At 41.7% G+C, this 15,251-nt stretch overlaps 1 protein-coding gene and 1 pseudogene across 1 annotated transcript; one reads left to right on the forward strand and one right to left on the reverse strand.

The window, feature by feature from the left end:
- Positions 1-1,167: 1,167 nt before the first annotated feature.
- On the reverse strand, positions 1,168-14,860 carry KLHDC2 (kelch domain containing 2). Its single transcript, XM_059057098.2, has 13 exons — positions 13,842-14,860; positions 10,613-10,692; positions 8,477-8,594; positions 5,657-5,772; positions 5,276-5,357; positions 5,025-5,108; positions 4,212-4,292; positions 4,077-4,135; positions 3,550-3,659; positions 3,080-3,152; positions 1,862-1,949; positions 1,714-1,766; positions 1,168-1,474 (listed from the first exon to the last, which is right to left on the reverse strand). Exons 1-13 carry the CDS (start codon positions 13,992-13,994, stop codon positions 1,351-1,353), a joined length of 1,221 nt encoding a protein of 406 aa, XP_058913081.1. The 5' UTR covers positions 13,995-14,860; the 3' UTR covers positions 1,168-1,350.
- LOC131754193 (small nucleolar RNA SNORA11) lies at positions 6,867-6,985 on the forward strand (annotated as a pseudogene).
- Positions 14,861-15,251: the final 391 nt, after the last annotated feature.

Below are 15,251 nucleotides of genomic sequence, written 5' to 3' on the forward strand. Positions count from 1 at the left end.
ATTCATTTCATGCTGTAAAGAAATGAAATAGTGAAGTGGCTCAACTGCTTAGACTATTGACTTGGTAGTTTACTGTATATAACGTATATCTATTACAGGCGAATCACAAGTTTTTTTCCTGGTGATGGTGGGGATTGGGGGGTGGTTAAACATTTAGGATTAAGTCTTGAAAACCCTAAGCAGTGAAAGAGTAGACTTTCTTTTGCCTTACCTATATTAGACCAGATTTTAAATACAACTCAATCATTTCCATGACTCAGCTTAAGAGATAACACCTAGGGCTTCCCTGGTGGTGCAGTGGTTGAGAGTCCGCCTGCCGATGCAGGGGACACGGGTTCGTGCCCCGGTCCGGGAAGATCCCACATGCCGCGGAGCGGCTGGGCCTGTGCATCCAGAGCCTGTGCTCCACAATGGGAGAGGCCACAGCAGTGAGAGGCCCGCGTACTGCAGGGAAAAAAAAAAAAAGGTAACACCTAGAAGAAACTGGTGTTGATAATTTCCATGCATTTATACACCTTTACTTTACTTTTCATCTTAATTTCCTCCTTGTAATCTCATTCAGCTCTGTACCATTTTCTTTTCCACCTCTAGTAATATCAGTAGCATGTTACAGAGTATCTTAACCTATAATATCATAAGTGCACTTTTAGGCTTACCACTAAAGACTCCTGACCCAGCTTTCTTCTTCTGTCTCCTAACAGAATGGAGAATAAACTCATACATTATTTCCATTCCTTATGAACTACAAAACTGTTACTTTTAAAATAATTAGATAACAGCTGCCTAGCATCAACACGAGCACTTGCCCCAGCCCCTATGCCGAAGCATTAAGGTCAAAGTACTAAACAGCTGTTGGTCCTTCCAAGGTTTCTTTTATATCGAGAATATTTTTCCTTTTGAAGTTACTGTTAAAAACAAAAACCTTTATGTAGCCTAGGATTGTAAATACAACATAACAGACTACTCGTGCCATTAAAAAAACATCTGAAATATTCATGTCTTTCTTTAAAAAAAATAACTTCACCATTTTGATAGTGGTAAGGATAATTAGTATAATGTTTCCACAGGTATATATCCTGATGTCACCAAATAGGCAATATAATAACCATTACTTGGGGTAAAAAGTCCAAGTATTAACTTACTTTTGTTTTAACAGAAGACAGTTACTGGTGTTAAATACATTTATTGTAAACTTTAGACACAAAAATAGGTTCTCTAGGCCATTCACATGCACATTAAAACTAAAAAGCTCTAAACTATAACAATGCACATAATTATATAAACAATGTCACTCTGATGTTTACAGAATTGCTGGCCATGCACGTGATCAGAGGCACTGTCTATGAAGCCTTAAGATCCAGAAGTGTTGTTACTACCAAACCTCTGATTAACACTGTGAAGTAAGTGTTTTGGAAGGCAGTTCCACGAGCTGGCTAACATTTCTTTAAAGCAAATGACTGCTTCTAAGCTTAGCCTGAAAGTGGACAAAGAAAGAGAAAAATAATTTCACTTTATGGTTTAGAAGTACATTCACTTGAAGAACTACCAAAAAAGAAAAAGCACTTTAAAGATTTTCATAGGAACTGGATAGTTTTATAAGTGAAGGCTTGCTATTGCCCTTAAATTATCCATAAACCTGTTTTTTCAAGAGCACTAATTTAAAGTGTTTAAGAAACACAATTTAAAGTAAGTACCAAGTAAAAAGTTACTTACCTTACAAGAGATTTTGGTTGAACTGAAAATATAAGTATTTCATTACTGTGTGCCTGAAAAACAGACATGAAGAATATATTAAAAGTACTTCACAAGAAAGCTTCAGCAATATTATGAAGTGTCCTTTAATAAAGGGTAGTGTACTTACAGCCCTGTGATGGACAAGAAGGTTATTGGCACACCCACCAAACACAATGACTTCTCCTTCATCACTGGCACAAGCTGTATGCCATAATCTACATTTAAAACAAAAACTTGAGTTTGAAGTCACCCAGAACACCAAACTGATCATTTATACTACAGGATAGAGATGATGAAATAAAGATAAGATCTTTAGTGCAGCCCAAAACATAATGGTGAGATGCAGTTATCTCAGGGAAACATATCAAAAGCTAGAAAAAGCAATGTTTTATCTGGATGTTACCATTTTATCTTTCTGGTCCATTCCTAATTTATGCAATGAGGAATCTGAACTGTTCTCTAGGTTTTTGTTAGCAATAAAAGTCTTACGGGGGATTAGTGGTATATGCCCTCTGCTTCTTTTCCTCTTTTCATAGGCAGGACCAGTTGGCCTTATACAGAACATCTGAGGGATGCTGACTCTGCCTGAGTGAACAAAGTATCTTCAGGCCTGATAATTCTGTGGAAAGAATATTTGTGCCCAATGACGTCTTAGCGGCATGACTGTACTTAGGTCAGAGGTGTGGGGAAAAAGGCAGGCTGACATTATCCAAATGTGCTTTGAACACCAACTTTGACTGCATCATTTCCTTTAGCAGTCTTTGTAACAATTCTTTTTGAGATTAACAAGAAAAATAACTATCAGTGTGTTAATAGGCTCTTTTTGGATGATTTGACTTCTTGATCTTTGTTATACAGCACAACTGCAAATCTGATTGAAAGTTCTTGATTCTCCCTCCCCAGCCCCTCCCCCCCACTGCCATAAACATTCTTTAGGGTTTTGAAATTCTCTCCTTTCCAGTTCCTTTTTGTTTTTTTTAATGAAAAACCTAGAAACAGTTCAACTCACTTGACTAAAGAGCTTGAGTATAAATTTTAACAATGTCAGTAATTTTATGATGAAGCAAAAATCAAAATCCAGCCCTATTTTTCATAGGCAGATGATAAGAAAGCACTGATACTAGGATAACATTGGTTTTCTCTTCTTCCAAAAGCTACAATGTTAAACCTTAGTGAATGCTAGGGTTCTTGTAATAAGAATGATGAACTAAAAAAAAAAAAAAAAAAAAAAGAATGATGAACTGAATGCAGCCAAATTTCCTCAATCATTACCAGTTTTGTACATCTCTATGGACCTCATTCATTCAGCATAAGAATTAGCTTTTAGATAGTAGATAGTTCATACCTTGGTTTTTCAGTATAGGGATGATTAAACTGTATCCACTCATTTTTACTGATGCAGTAAGTCCAGGCATCACCTGATTGAAGCAAAGAAAAAGAGCTATGAAGTATGTTATTCTGTTAATGTGACATTGATTATTTAAAGAGCATAGCTTTAGTAAGAACAGTAATAAATCAGATTTTGAGTAGATACAGAAAGTATATTTCCTTTTTTTTCCTGCAGTTAACCAAGTAAGCCCTTTGCATGTTACAGCCCTTTAGCAGGGCAAAGTGTTCCAGGTCATTTTTTTACTGGACCAATGGATGTGTCATATGAAAACAATTATAGGTATGTTATAGGATCAAAATTAATAGCAAACCTTCTAACCAACCCTATAGCCATCTGATAAGTTTTAAATACTGATTTTTTTCAGCTATTCATATATTACTTATGAATGATATATAATAACTTTTTAATGTTTTTAAAGTACTTACTTAGTGGCTGTTTATCAGTGGTAAATCCTCCAAAGAGAAAGAGATGATCTGAAGAAACTGGTGTTAGTGAGTGCCAAGATCGGCCAACTGGGCATATGCCTTGTGGAATTCTGAAAATAATAGCTAAGTTACAATATCTACATTTAAAAGCCGCTACTGTATTTAATGCAGAGAAATACTAAAGAAGTTTTCTTTAAAAATTTATATGGAATTTTGAAAAGAGACTTTAAAAAGGCTTCTTGGTATTAACTACATGCTTTAGAATGAACTACTTTCTTTGAAGGAAGAGTCAACTTTAGATCTTTTCTTTTCAGTTAACACTGAGCACATGCTATGTGCCAGGCATAGTTATGGGAACTGAAAATTTTTAAATTCCTTCTTTAAGGATTTAGTGATTATGTTTACTTAAATTCATAGTTACAGAATATGTAAGCAAGTACATTATATACTAATAATAGAGTAAGGGAAAAATCCATTGAAATTTCTTTGAAAAACTTTTCTAAATAATTATCTAAAATGATACCTACAATTCATTCCACTCCCATGTATCCAGATTAAGATAGTGAAGATCATTCATTCTAGCATCCTAGAAAAGGATAATTAACTAGTTATCATTTTGAGTAATTCAAAAGCAAATCATTGAAACTGTTTTATATACTCACTCGATATCTGCCTCCAAACACAAAGCCTTTGTTTCCAACAGTTGCACAGGCATGGGCAGCACGAGGTGAAGGTGCTTTACCCTAGTAAAGTCATAAAAGCAATTTAATAAATAAGTGAACGTTTTATAAATACCAGAAAGAGTCTGCTCTGGATGTGGGATAAGAATGTGCATGACACTTGAGCTTTTAAGCTGAAGTGCAAACTTATAGTAGACAGCAGTACTGAAGGCTGACTAGCAAACTGGGAGTTTCTGAGATACATTACTGAAGGGGCTAGTTAATAGAATAGAATGTTTGCTTGCTTTACTTTTATCTTTTAAAACAAAAGCTAGGGGCTTCCCTGGTGGCGCAGTGGTTGAGAGTCTGCCTGCCAATGCAGGGGACACGGGTTCGTGCCCCGGTCCGGGAAGATCCCACATGCTGCAGAGCGGCTGGGCCGCTGAGCCTGTGCGTCCGGAGCCTGTGCTCCGCAACGGGAGAGGCCACAACAGTGAGAGGCCCGCGTAGCGCAAAAAAAAAACCAAAAAAAAACAAAATAAAAGCTAGCATATTATACATCTGTGTCAGAGGAAAAAGAAATCTAATATTTGAGTAACTTATATTCCAATCCAGCACTAGGTCATTTATTACAAACAGTACCACTTTAACAGCTATTAGATAATAGATGCTGGGCTAGTCTATACATTCGTTAAACTTTTTTGAGTTTTAAACTCCTTGGAGAATAACGAACTGTCAAATTTACACCACCTGCCAACTCCCCTTCTCGTCTAAGCAGGCTTGCTTTAATAAGTTCATTATTCTTCAGTAACTCACAGTAGTTATAGGCTGGCTCCAGACAAATGTTTCAGTGTCTAAAATATGTACATGATCATTCCATCCTCTTGGGTGACTTGAATTCTACAGAAAATAAATAAGAATCTGAGTTATTTTACAAATAATGTTTGTAAAAATCATATAGCCTTTGTGTGGTTTATTAACAGAGCAAGATGAATAAAGCTAATAGCAAACAGTGTATTATTTCAACAGACTAAGTAGGCTGTATGTAAATACAAAACTTCATTTACCCAAAAAGATGTTTCATCAAATTCAAAAGTTCCCAATACTTTATCTTCAGGTAAATATCCATACCCTCCAAAAAATATTAACCTGTTTGATAAAAAACCAAGACATTAAAAAGTCAAACATCCACAGGATACAAGAGATTTTTCTTATTTTGTCTTATCCATGAGTTCAGAAGGCACACTTGAGTATATAAAACTACTTATTCAAATAATAATGGCTAATATGGCTAACATTTATGTCTTAGGTGCTTTACCATCAATTCACTTAATCCTCATGGGGGCTGAAAGGCATGTTCTACTGTTACAATGGTTATTGGTTAATGATACTTGGACGGCAAAGCACTGTCCACATAAAAACCCAAACCTGTAGTGCTGCTAACTCACTTGTTTTTATATACCCAGACACCGAGTTTGTCCTTTGATGATGGAGGAATTCCTTGGCAGTCAATTCTTTCCCAGTGTAATACTCGGTCTGTAGACCTTGAATCCAGCATGTAGAACTGTCAGAAGCAATGATTTCAGTTAGATTTCATTACGTGAAAGAAATTCAACCTTGGCATTTAATATTATTGCGTTCATGCTAATAAGAATGTCATCTAATTCAGTACTACTAAAAGTATAACTGCAGACTGGCTGCTTGTCTACAAAGTGTTAACTGGTCTGAGTCTAGATAAGAAATTTCCGCCAGAATGTAAATACCTAAGTCACTGTGTACCCTGTTTAGTTCAGCTTATTTTTTTCCCATACCACACTTTTTTGATGAAGGAATAGAACGTGTGTTGATTTACATTCTTGGCCTTAGATAGGCACTTTGAGTTGTACTGATCTAATTTACGGGTATCAGGATGGTATTACCAAAAAATCAGACTTAGTAATTCATCTTCAAATTCAATTTAATAAACATGTCTTGAGTGCCTACTTATTTCTAGGAGCTAAGGATAAATCTTAAAAGATTAAGTATTCGTCTATCTTTCACATGCAGGTATTTAAATAAAATCTGACTTTTTTTTTTTTTTTCCTTAGACTCCTAAAGCTTCCTTTCCTCAACTCTAGTCAGTTAACTACTATCATTTCTCTGACCACTCCCCTTAAGCCACAGCTTCTCTTTTTCCCAAGGGTCCTCATGTTGTGTCAAATTTAGTTTTCTCCCCCTTTGGCCCTGAAAAATACATGGCTCAACTACAGCCTACAGTAGCGCCTCACAAAACCTTTTAGGCACGGAACCCTTTCTTCAAACAAAATCTTAAGCAAAAGCCTAAATATAAAAATAAGGGGGCTTCCCCGGTGGCGCAGTGGTTGGGAATCTGCCTGCCAATGCAGGGGATGCGGGTTCGGGCCCTGGTCCGGGAAGATCCCACATGCCGCAAGTGGCTGGGCCCATGCGCCACAACTACGAGCCTGCGCTCTAGAGACTGCAAGCCGTAACTGCTGAGGCCCCTACACCTGGAGAGGCCGCTGCGGTGGGAGGCCCGCGCACCGCAACAAAGGGTGGCCCCCGCTCGCCGTAGCTAGATAGAGCCTGTGTGCAGCAACGAAGACCCAACACAGCCAAAAATAAAAATAAAATAAATAAATTTATAAAAAAAAAAAAAAAAAAAATAAGGGCCTGAAGAAATGGCTCCTCTGTTTACAACATACCCAACAGGAATCTGGGTTCATTGTGACAAGAGGCACAAAACTTGTGGCCTTCCTATGAGCAAATACCCAACACATATCCCCCTGCACCTCCACGTGGCTGCTAGGCAGGATCAGTGGGACAGGGCTCAATATTGGAAGAAAAGCTAGAGTATTTAGTGGGGAAGTTTGCCACCTAGAGCCTGTCAGGTCCACCCATGCATGGGCCATGAATGGTCTTATAGACATAAAGGCTTTGAACCTCTTTTCAAGGAAAAAGAAAAGAAAAATAGATTCTAATTATGCCATCTGGAAAAGGCAAAACTATGGAGACAATAAAAAGATCGATGGTTGCCAGGAGTTTGGGGGGAGAGGAGAGATGAATACACGGAGTACAGAAATTTTTATGAGCAGTGAAATACTTCATATGACATTATAGTGATGGATATATCTCATTACATTTGTCCAAACCCACAGAACGTGCAACACTATTCACTTAAAGTGAACCCTAAGATGAACTGTGAATGAATAAATAAATAAAAATAAAAGTGGAGCTACACTTGTTAAAATGGAGGAGGAAGGGGCAGTCTGGAGCCTGCCCAACACCATATGCTCCTCTGACACGTGTCCCAAGGCATCTCAAAGAAATCCCTAGAGTTCCTAGAAGTGCAGTTTGAAATTTGAAACCACTTCAGCCATATGCTCATCTATAGCAAATCACTTGGCATGTCCATGAACAAGATATTTGCTTATACCTCTGCATCTTGGTACCTATATCTTGGCTACCCCTTCCAATTGTATGATTCTATTCAAGCATCACCTCTTCAGTGAAGAATCTTCATTTTTCTGTTCCTCTGTCCTACCAAACACAATGGTAAAGATTCTTTTTCAGATTCAACAATTTTTACTGAGCCATTACTACGAGCCGACTCTGTGTTTCTCTTTATGATATGCTACTGAAATCGTTTACTTATATGTGTCCCTTCTAGAATGTGAGCTCCTAGAGGCGGGGACGGTGTCATTCATCTCTGTCTCCAATGTCTGAGCAAGTGCTCAGCATTAAGGTGCTTACTAGGTTGCCTAATAAATGAATTTTTAAGAGTCTATCTGTATCACATGCACCTTTCTGACTGCATCTGTCTCTTACTGGCCTGAGAAAACTAATACCTTTTTCCTATTTGGTAAAGATGTAGACTTAGTCTGAACAACAGTATCTTATGGTGCCATGTTATAGGAATGTTAGTATATAAAATCTGTCAGTGTTAATTTCTCATGGCTTTTTGAGTTGTGGCCTGTTAAATTTTACCGTGTCCCCCCCCCTTAACTGCATCTTGTTTTCATTTAGTTTACTAATATTCATCTCATACGCCAGGGTTCTGAAAGAACAAGTAGCTGCAAAGAACACAAAGAAAAACAACCTAGGAAGTTACTGCACACACCTTACCAACCAAAGCTGATTTTACAGAAGGCCCAGGTAAATACCGGTATTTTTTAACTGGAACAAGAATAAGTATGGGCTAACCTTAGAAATCTGAAGTCGTCTGAAGAAGAACAAAGTTGCCTTAAACCATAATCCTTAGAAACACTAACCTTATTCGTATTGCCTCTTGAATGGTGTCCTCCAAACAAGTACAGCACCCTGTCTACACACACAGCACAGCTTCCTGACATAGAAGGAGGAACATCACCCTCAGTGTTAATTTTTTTCCTAAGGGGGAAAAAACTGAATGTAAATAGATTTCCCAAAAAGGAAGAAATGCAAAACTCTATTCATTCTTCTAATTCTCTTCCCACAATAAAAGAAAAAATAAAATAAGCGGGCTGAGTAGCTATGTCGAGGGGTCTCTTCTAGCTCTAAAGTTAGTTAAAAGAATGAACTTGGGCTTCCCTGGTGGCGCAGTGGTTGGGAATCTGCCTGCCAATGCAGGGGACACGGGTTCGAGCCCTGGTCTGGGAAGATCCCACATGCCGCGGAGCAACTAAGCCCGTGAGCCACAACTACTGAGCCTGCGCAACTGGAGCCTGTGCTCCGCAACAAGAGAGGCCACGATGGTGAGAGGCCCGCACACCGCAATGAAGAGTGGCCCCTACTCTCCGCAACTGGAGAAAGGCCTCACACAGCAACTTAGACCCAACACAGCCAAAAATAAATAAATTTATAAAAAAAAAAAAAAAAAAAAAAGAATGAACTCATCCCTTTCACCCATTCCACAGGCTGTGCCAGCAGGTACTACACATGGCAGCATGGGAGGTTCTAAAAGCCTGTGTGTCATTTTATTATTCTAGGAGCAAACCATCTTACATTTCTCAAACTAAATTGTTTGCTTTTCTGCTTACTTGGCCATAAATGATGGTTTTTTGTTTTTGAGTGGGCCAGGAACCCAAAAGAAAAAAAAAACTTCAGTATGTCAGTCCTGACAGATTAATAGGTGTTTTTAGTTCAGTCACATTTTAGCCATTCAAACGAATCTGTTTCGGACCTTATGTAATACTCCCAACACCCAGGTAGTGCCTACTATAGGCCAGTCCCTCCTCTGAGTGCTCTTTACATGTTTTAACTCATTCTGAATCTAAAAGTGAATCTGAATCAAAAAGCTAATTCTAAGATTCAGAATATTACTACGACACTCAAGGTCTTTGCTCGGAATATCACTTCATCTGTGCTAACTAAGCTTTAAGTTTTTTATTTGTTTTTGGCTGCGCCATGCGACATACGGGATCTTAATTCCCCAACCAGGGATCGAACCCGTGCCCCCTGCGGTGGAAGTGCAGAGTCCTAACCACTGGACCGTCAAGGAATTCCCAAGCTTTGTTTTGATAGGCTTAATTTGTAAAATTCCTTATGGGGCTGAATTGTTAAAAGAAAATATTAGAATTTCCATATTAAAGGAATACTATTATAAATGTCCAATTCTCCAGAAAAAGATCATCAAACAGCTAGATTAACACTGACTGGCTATGTGCAAAAATAATCCTGGTATATTTTTAGTTGACCTTTTAAAACAAGTGGAACTACTATTCTCCTAGTTCTGAGATCTCTAATATGCTAAAGTATGTAATGCACAAAATTTTCACAAAGCAAACCATGGGGAAAACTACTTTATAAATCCCTAAACACGGCCAACCCAGTATTTTGAGAATCACATTAATTCTGCTAAGAACATACTCAAGTAATACTGGTATGAAACTGGCAAAAGGTCCTTTCAGAATATCCACAGTTTGAATGCAAACTTAAGTTAATTTTGTTTTTTAGGCAAAACGTACTATTTCAAAGGGATTTGCATAGAAATTTTAATATTAGAGCTCATTAAAATAGAATACTACCTTTATTTCTAGCAGATACAATCTGGAAATTCTTTTCTCATTCAAGATAGCACACAACAAAGACAACATCTTGAAAAAAAAAATATATGGAACTTTTATTATATTTCCATTCCAGGATTTGAAGCCTCTACCTCTTTAATATTACTATAATACTTGACACAGCTCTGAATAGAAATTTCTTCAAGGTCATAAAAGCATCTAGTAATTACTGAACTACTAAAGAGATGCAAAAGCATCTAAGCTTAGCAGCTAAGCTAAACTAGCAGAACAGTTTTCAGAATATATAGATAGCTTAGCATCTTTAATTAAAGTATTTTTATTCATTAGTGTGGGTTTTACAGAGTATGTTTTTGTTTGCAACCTCATTTGGATTTTTTAGTCCCACTCATAATATCCAGTTACCATCGTCCAGTCTCCATGTTGTAGATCCAGAGTTCTTCTCTAGGCAGATAAAAGTCATATAATCCTCTGACTTGATTACTCTAAGAAAAAACAAAGAAACAAAAAAAATTGCAAATATAAAAAATAATTTGTATTCTAAAGAGGCACTATTGTATATTTTATATATATATTGTATATTGTATATCTTATTTGAGATACTGAGAGTTATATAAAGTTAAATAGGTTATAACAGTTCTATCAAGTGCACAATCCTCCCTGCACCATGCCACATACTCAAGGTAATGCTTAATATAGACAGCCCTCAATTCAAATTTTTGATACAGCAGTTGTAATGCTGCAGGAAGTTAGGAGATCTCCAGGTAATCTCTAAGGCCACTTTATCCTGAATAGTCCATGCACCAAATCTCACTTGCATGACTTCATGGGAGATTACCTGTGCCATGGTCGGCACGCTAAAGAAAGGTCTGCCTTGAACGTACCTGATCCTTGGGGCTTCCCTCATGGCGCAGTTGTTTTAAGAGTCCACCTGCCAATGCAGGGGACACAGGTTCGATCCCTGGTCCAGGAAGACCCCACATGCTGTGGAGCAACTAAGCCCGTGCTCCACAACTACTGAGCCTGCGCTCTAGAGCCCGCGAGCCACAACTAAAGCCCGCGTGCCTAAACCCGTGCTCCGCAACGAGAAGCCCGCGCACCGTATGAAAGGGTAGTGCCCACTCGCCACAACTAGAGAAAGCCCACGCGCAGCAATGAAGACCCAATGCGGCCAAAAATAAATAAATAAAATAGATAAATTAGGGGGAAAAAAGTACCTGATCACTAACAGGTGATGTAGAGTTTTCTAGCCATTCTCCCCTTTCACCCATCCATTCTCCACCAAGCAGAGAGGGCAGAACTGAAAATATTAAGTCCTTGTGCAAAATTTTGTTCCTTGTTCTGATCCAATTCCCTTCAGGTAACAGACTGAGCTTACCATAGGCCAGAACTAGCTAAGTGCTGTCCATGGAGTGCTTTATTTAATCCTCACAGCACCGTAAGAAATAGCTGGCACAGGTTTTTCGGAGAGGAAGGTGATTTGCCTAAGGCTGCTTAGCAAAGGACGGTGGAACCAGGATTCCCGCCTCCGTTCCCTGCATTTGCAACTTCAGCCACTGCCTGAGCCACTTTCTGAACAATGTCAATATACAGTAAACTGTTGCAGTTCACTGAAATGGGTGTCAGAGTCTTACAAGCTTGAGTATTACAGAGAATAGAACAGCTGACCATGTAAACATTTCTCTTTCCACTCCACCACGTAGGAAAGGAAAGAGGCTGGAAGCAAGATAGCAGGCCGACCTGGAAAATACATCAGGCTGGTGGGAGGAGGAAAACTGACTTCTGTGTAGGAAGCTAAGGTTTACTGCCATCAAAACAATATCCAAGGGGGCTTCCCTGGTGGCGCAGTGGTTGAGAGTCCGCCTGCCGATGCAGGGGACGCGGGTTCGTGCCCCGGTCGGGGAGGATCCCACGTGCCGCGGAGCGGCTGGGCCCGTGCGCCGTGGCCAATGAGCCTGTGCGTCCGGAGCCTGTGCTCCGCAACGGGGGAGGCCACAGCAGTGAGAGGTCCGCGTACCGCAAAAAAACAAACAAACAAACAAACAAAAAAACAATATCCAAGGGCTTCCTGTTTGTGGTTCTCTTAGGATCCTAGCCAAAATGGGGAGGATGGCCTGTTTTGGAACCACCAGCTTATTTCATTGATCATGCTTCTCCACCTGGCTTCAGCCCTAGGCATCCAGGCCCTGCACAACTCAGCTTCAGAAATCTTCCACCCTGACAACCCTCCTTCCGCCCGCCTTCCTTCTTTGTGAAAAGTCCCATTCCCTCAACACTGCTGAGTTTTACAAATAGAATTACAAATAAAGTAGTTTAGGCTGAAGACTAACAGGTTTACTTTTCTCCAAGGGAATTATTTACGTTTTAATTAAGGTCACCACATACTGGCCACCTTCCTCCTACCAAATACTCTCCTCCGAACACATTCATTGGAGGCTGGGGAAAACATTCCAGATTAATTAGGATTGGCAAAAAGGAGCCAAATGAAGTAATCAGGAAAGTTTTATCCCATCTATCTTTTGAGAATCATCTCAAAGACGGTCAACTAATATCAACTGTACTATAAGCTAAAATCTACTACCAGAATCAAGAAGTGCTTCCAAGTCATGGAAGGTACGGGTGTAGCGGACTAGATTTCAAGCAAATGGGAATGGGGGAGATCATTTTTAAAACCAAAAGAGACTAAAAATATTTTCGGTAGGAATTGATCAGAACTACTCCAGCAAATGAAAATAAGACGATTCTGGAATGTGGAGTGCTACTGGGAACCACTAAAAGCAAAGGGCAGAACTAGTGAGAAGGTTTAAATAGGAGACACTTGGGTAGGATTTCCAGACAGAGGAAGAGAAGAAATGCAAGTAAATGCTCTAAACTGGTAACTAATCATATTGTTCACGAGTAGGGGTCAAAGAGCCGCACTCTGTAGTTAAAAGTTGTTCCTGTTGATTTTTTCGGTTATTTCTAGAGCTTTTCCATTAATTTTCTTAATAGGGATTTCTTGTGAAAAACATCCTTTCTCAGCTGAAACCAAAAGGAAAATAGCCCTAAAGCGTTCCAATAACACTGGGATGAAGCTGGGACACCTGAACAGGCGGGAAGGTTCAATAAGACGATTCCTGCGGCCTTTGGGAATTCCGAGGCATTTTCCTACACTGCCGTCTCCCCGTAAGTGGGCCACGGTATCAGTGGGCCACCTGAGCCCGGCTCCACAGGGTAATGTGCTCCTAGGTAGACCTAATAAAGGATAAGAGTGATCTCACACACTGTTACCTCTTGTACACCCCCAACCCTTTTAAATAAAACACGTTTCGCGGTCCTGCACCGCCCGCCGTGCCCTCCCCAGATAACGCTCGGATGTCAAACAGAGCGCGAAGGGCGGCCGCGAGAGGCGCGGGGCGAGGAGCGGGCTTTGTAAGCAGAAGGCGGGCGTGACAACAGACCTGGAGGCTTGGGACGGTAGGGAGACCCGTGGGAAGATTCCCACACTCGCGGAGGACAAGGGACCAACGGGCGGAGTCGCGACGTTGGGGCGCAGGAGATGATCGGGGCGGCCGCTCTGGTCCTCCCGCCGACCCGCCGCCCCCGACCCAGTAACAGCCGAGCGACGCCCGCCGCGGCCCGGCTACCCACTGACCTTGTAGCCGCCCCAGACGAACATGTGGCGCCCGTCGCTGACGGCTACGTGGCCGCTGCGCTCAGCGGGGCAGGCGAGCTCCGCGGCCTCGTAGCCCTCATAGGCCGGTCCCGGGAGCTCGTCCTCCCGCAGGTCCTCGTAGCCATCGGCCATCTTGAGGCTGCACTTCGGCTCACCGACAATCCCCGCACCCACGAAGGAGGAAAAGACAAAGGAAAAGGAAGGAGACGCACGGTGGCGAGAGGCAAGGCGGCGGCGGCGAAAGGCACGGGCGTTAGGGCTGCTCCCCGCCGCCCGCGCTCGCGTCCTCCCGGCCCGCCTCACCGAGGACGGCCTCTCGCCGGCTGGCGGGGGTCGCGAGCGGGGGGTAGGCGAGGGCGCAGAGCCGGGAGCAGGGCGGGCAGGAGTCCGCCTCGGGCCGGTACCTGCTTCTAGACCCTCCGCCCCACCTCCAGCTCGCTTCTCGCCGCAGACGGCCTTTGTTTACGCCGCGGCAGGAACCTCCCGTTCCGCTGACGCCGCCCGCCCAGCTCCGGAAGCGCAGCCGACGCTCAGCTCCCCCAGCGGCGGCTCATCCCACCGCCTTCTCCCGGACGGCCCGGCTCCGGGGCGCCCCGCCCTTTTCTTCGCCCGCCGAAGTCTGGGCGCAGAAGCTGGAGGCACTTCCACGCACACTCCGCGCCTCCCTTCACTACAAGGATATGCTGAATTAGCCAGATTCTCGCAAAAAATGTTTCTTCCCAGAAGGCCTTGTTCGACTGAGGGATGTTCTCAAAGGGTTCACAGCCGGGAAAGGGGTAGCAAATTGCCTAACTAGTAAGTTTCTCGTCTCAGGGTCTCCAGAGTCAGTTCCCTGTCTTCCCTAGGACAAGGAGAGAGGGTGGCTCCTCTCCTCTCCCAGGTGGTCCCAGCCCTATTGCTGGGCGACTTCCCGGCGGAGGTGCCGCTGGGTGCGCGTGGCATCTCTGGGATTGCGTGCCACCCCGACTGTGCGTGCAGAGCGGTTCACGACATCTCCTCTCGATAAGGTTTTTTGGTTCAGCTGAAATCTTAATTTACTGCTGCATCCTCCACCCAGTTTGGAAAACTGTGCTCAAAAAGTGTCTCAGAAACCTTCACCACCCAAGCCTTCAGGGAGGAAAATGAATCCTGTCCACACAGATACTGTTTTCGCTTACATTTAATATGATACTTTTCAATTAGGTCAAGAGAAAATTAAGAATTGTTGTAATCTAAATTTGATTCCTCACCTGTAAAACGGGGTTAGACTAGACTGCATCTTAAATCCCTAATCTAATGGTGCCTCTATACTTGGATGTATTTGGTGAGAGGAGTGTGCTTTATTATCCTCTCCCTTCCCCATCTTCACGCTGGGACCATTATGTAGAAGGAATACTTCAAACAACAACA

This window comes from Kogia breviceps, chromosome 3 (assembly GCF_026419965.1).
Source record: "Kogia breviceps isolate mKogBre1 chromosome 3, mKogBre1 haplotype 1, whole genome shotgun sequence".
Taxonomy (NCBI): Eukaryota; Metazoa; Chordata; class Mammalia; order Artiodactyla; family Physeteridae; genus Kogia; species Kogia breviceps.

Coding starts and splice junctions, on each gene's coding strand:
- KLHDC2 (XM_059057098.2), bottom strand. CDS start 13,994: ATGGCCGATGGCTACGAGGACCTGCGGGAGGACGAGCTCCCGGGACCG. Junction 4,136..4,211: donor TGTTTGGAGGCAGATATCGA/GTGAGTATATAA, acceptor ATCCTTTTCTAG/GATGCTAGAATGAATGATCT. Junction 1,767..1,861: donor TTCTTGTCCATCACAGGGCT/GTAAGTACACTA, acceptor TCTGTTTTTCAG/GCACACAGTAATGAAATACT.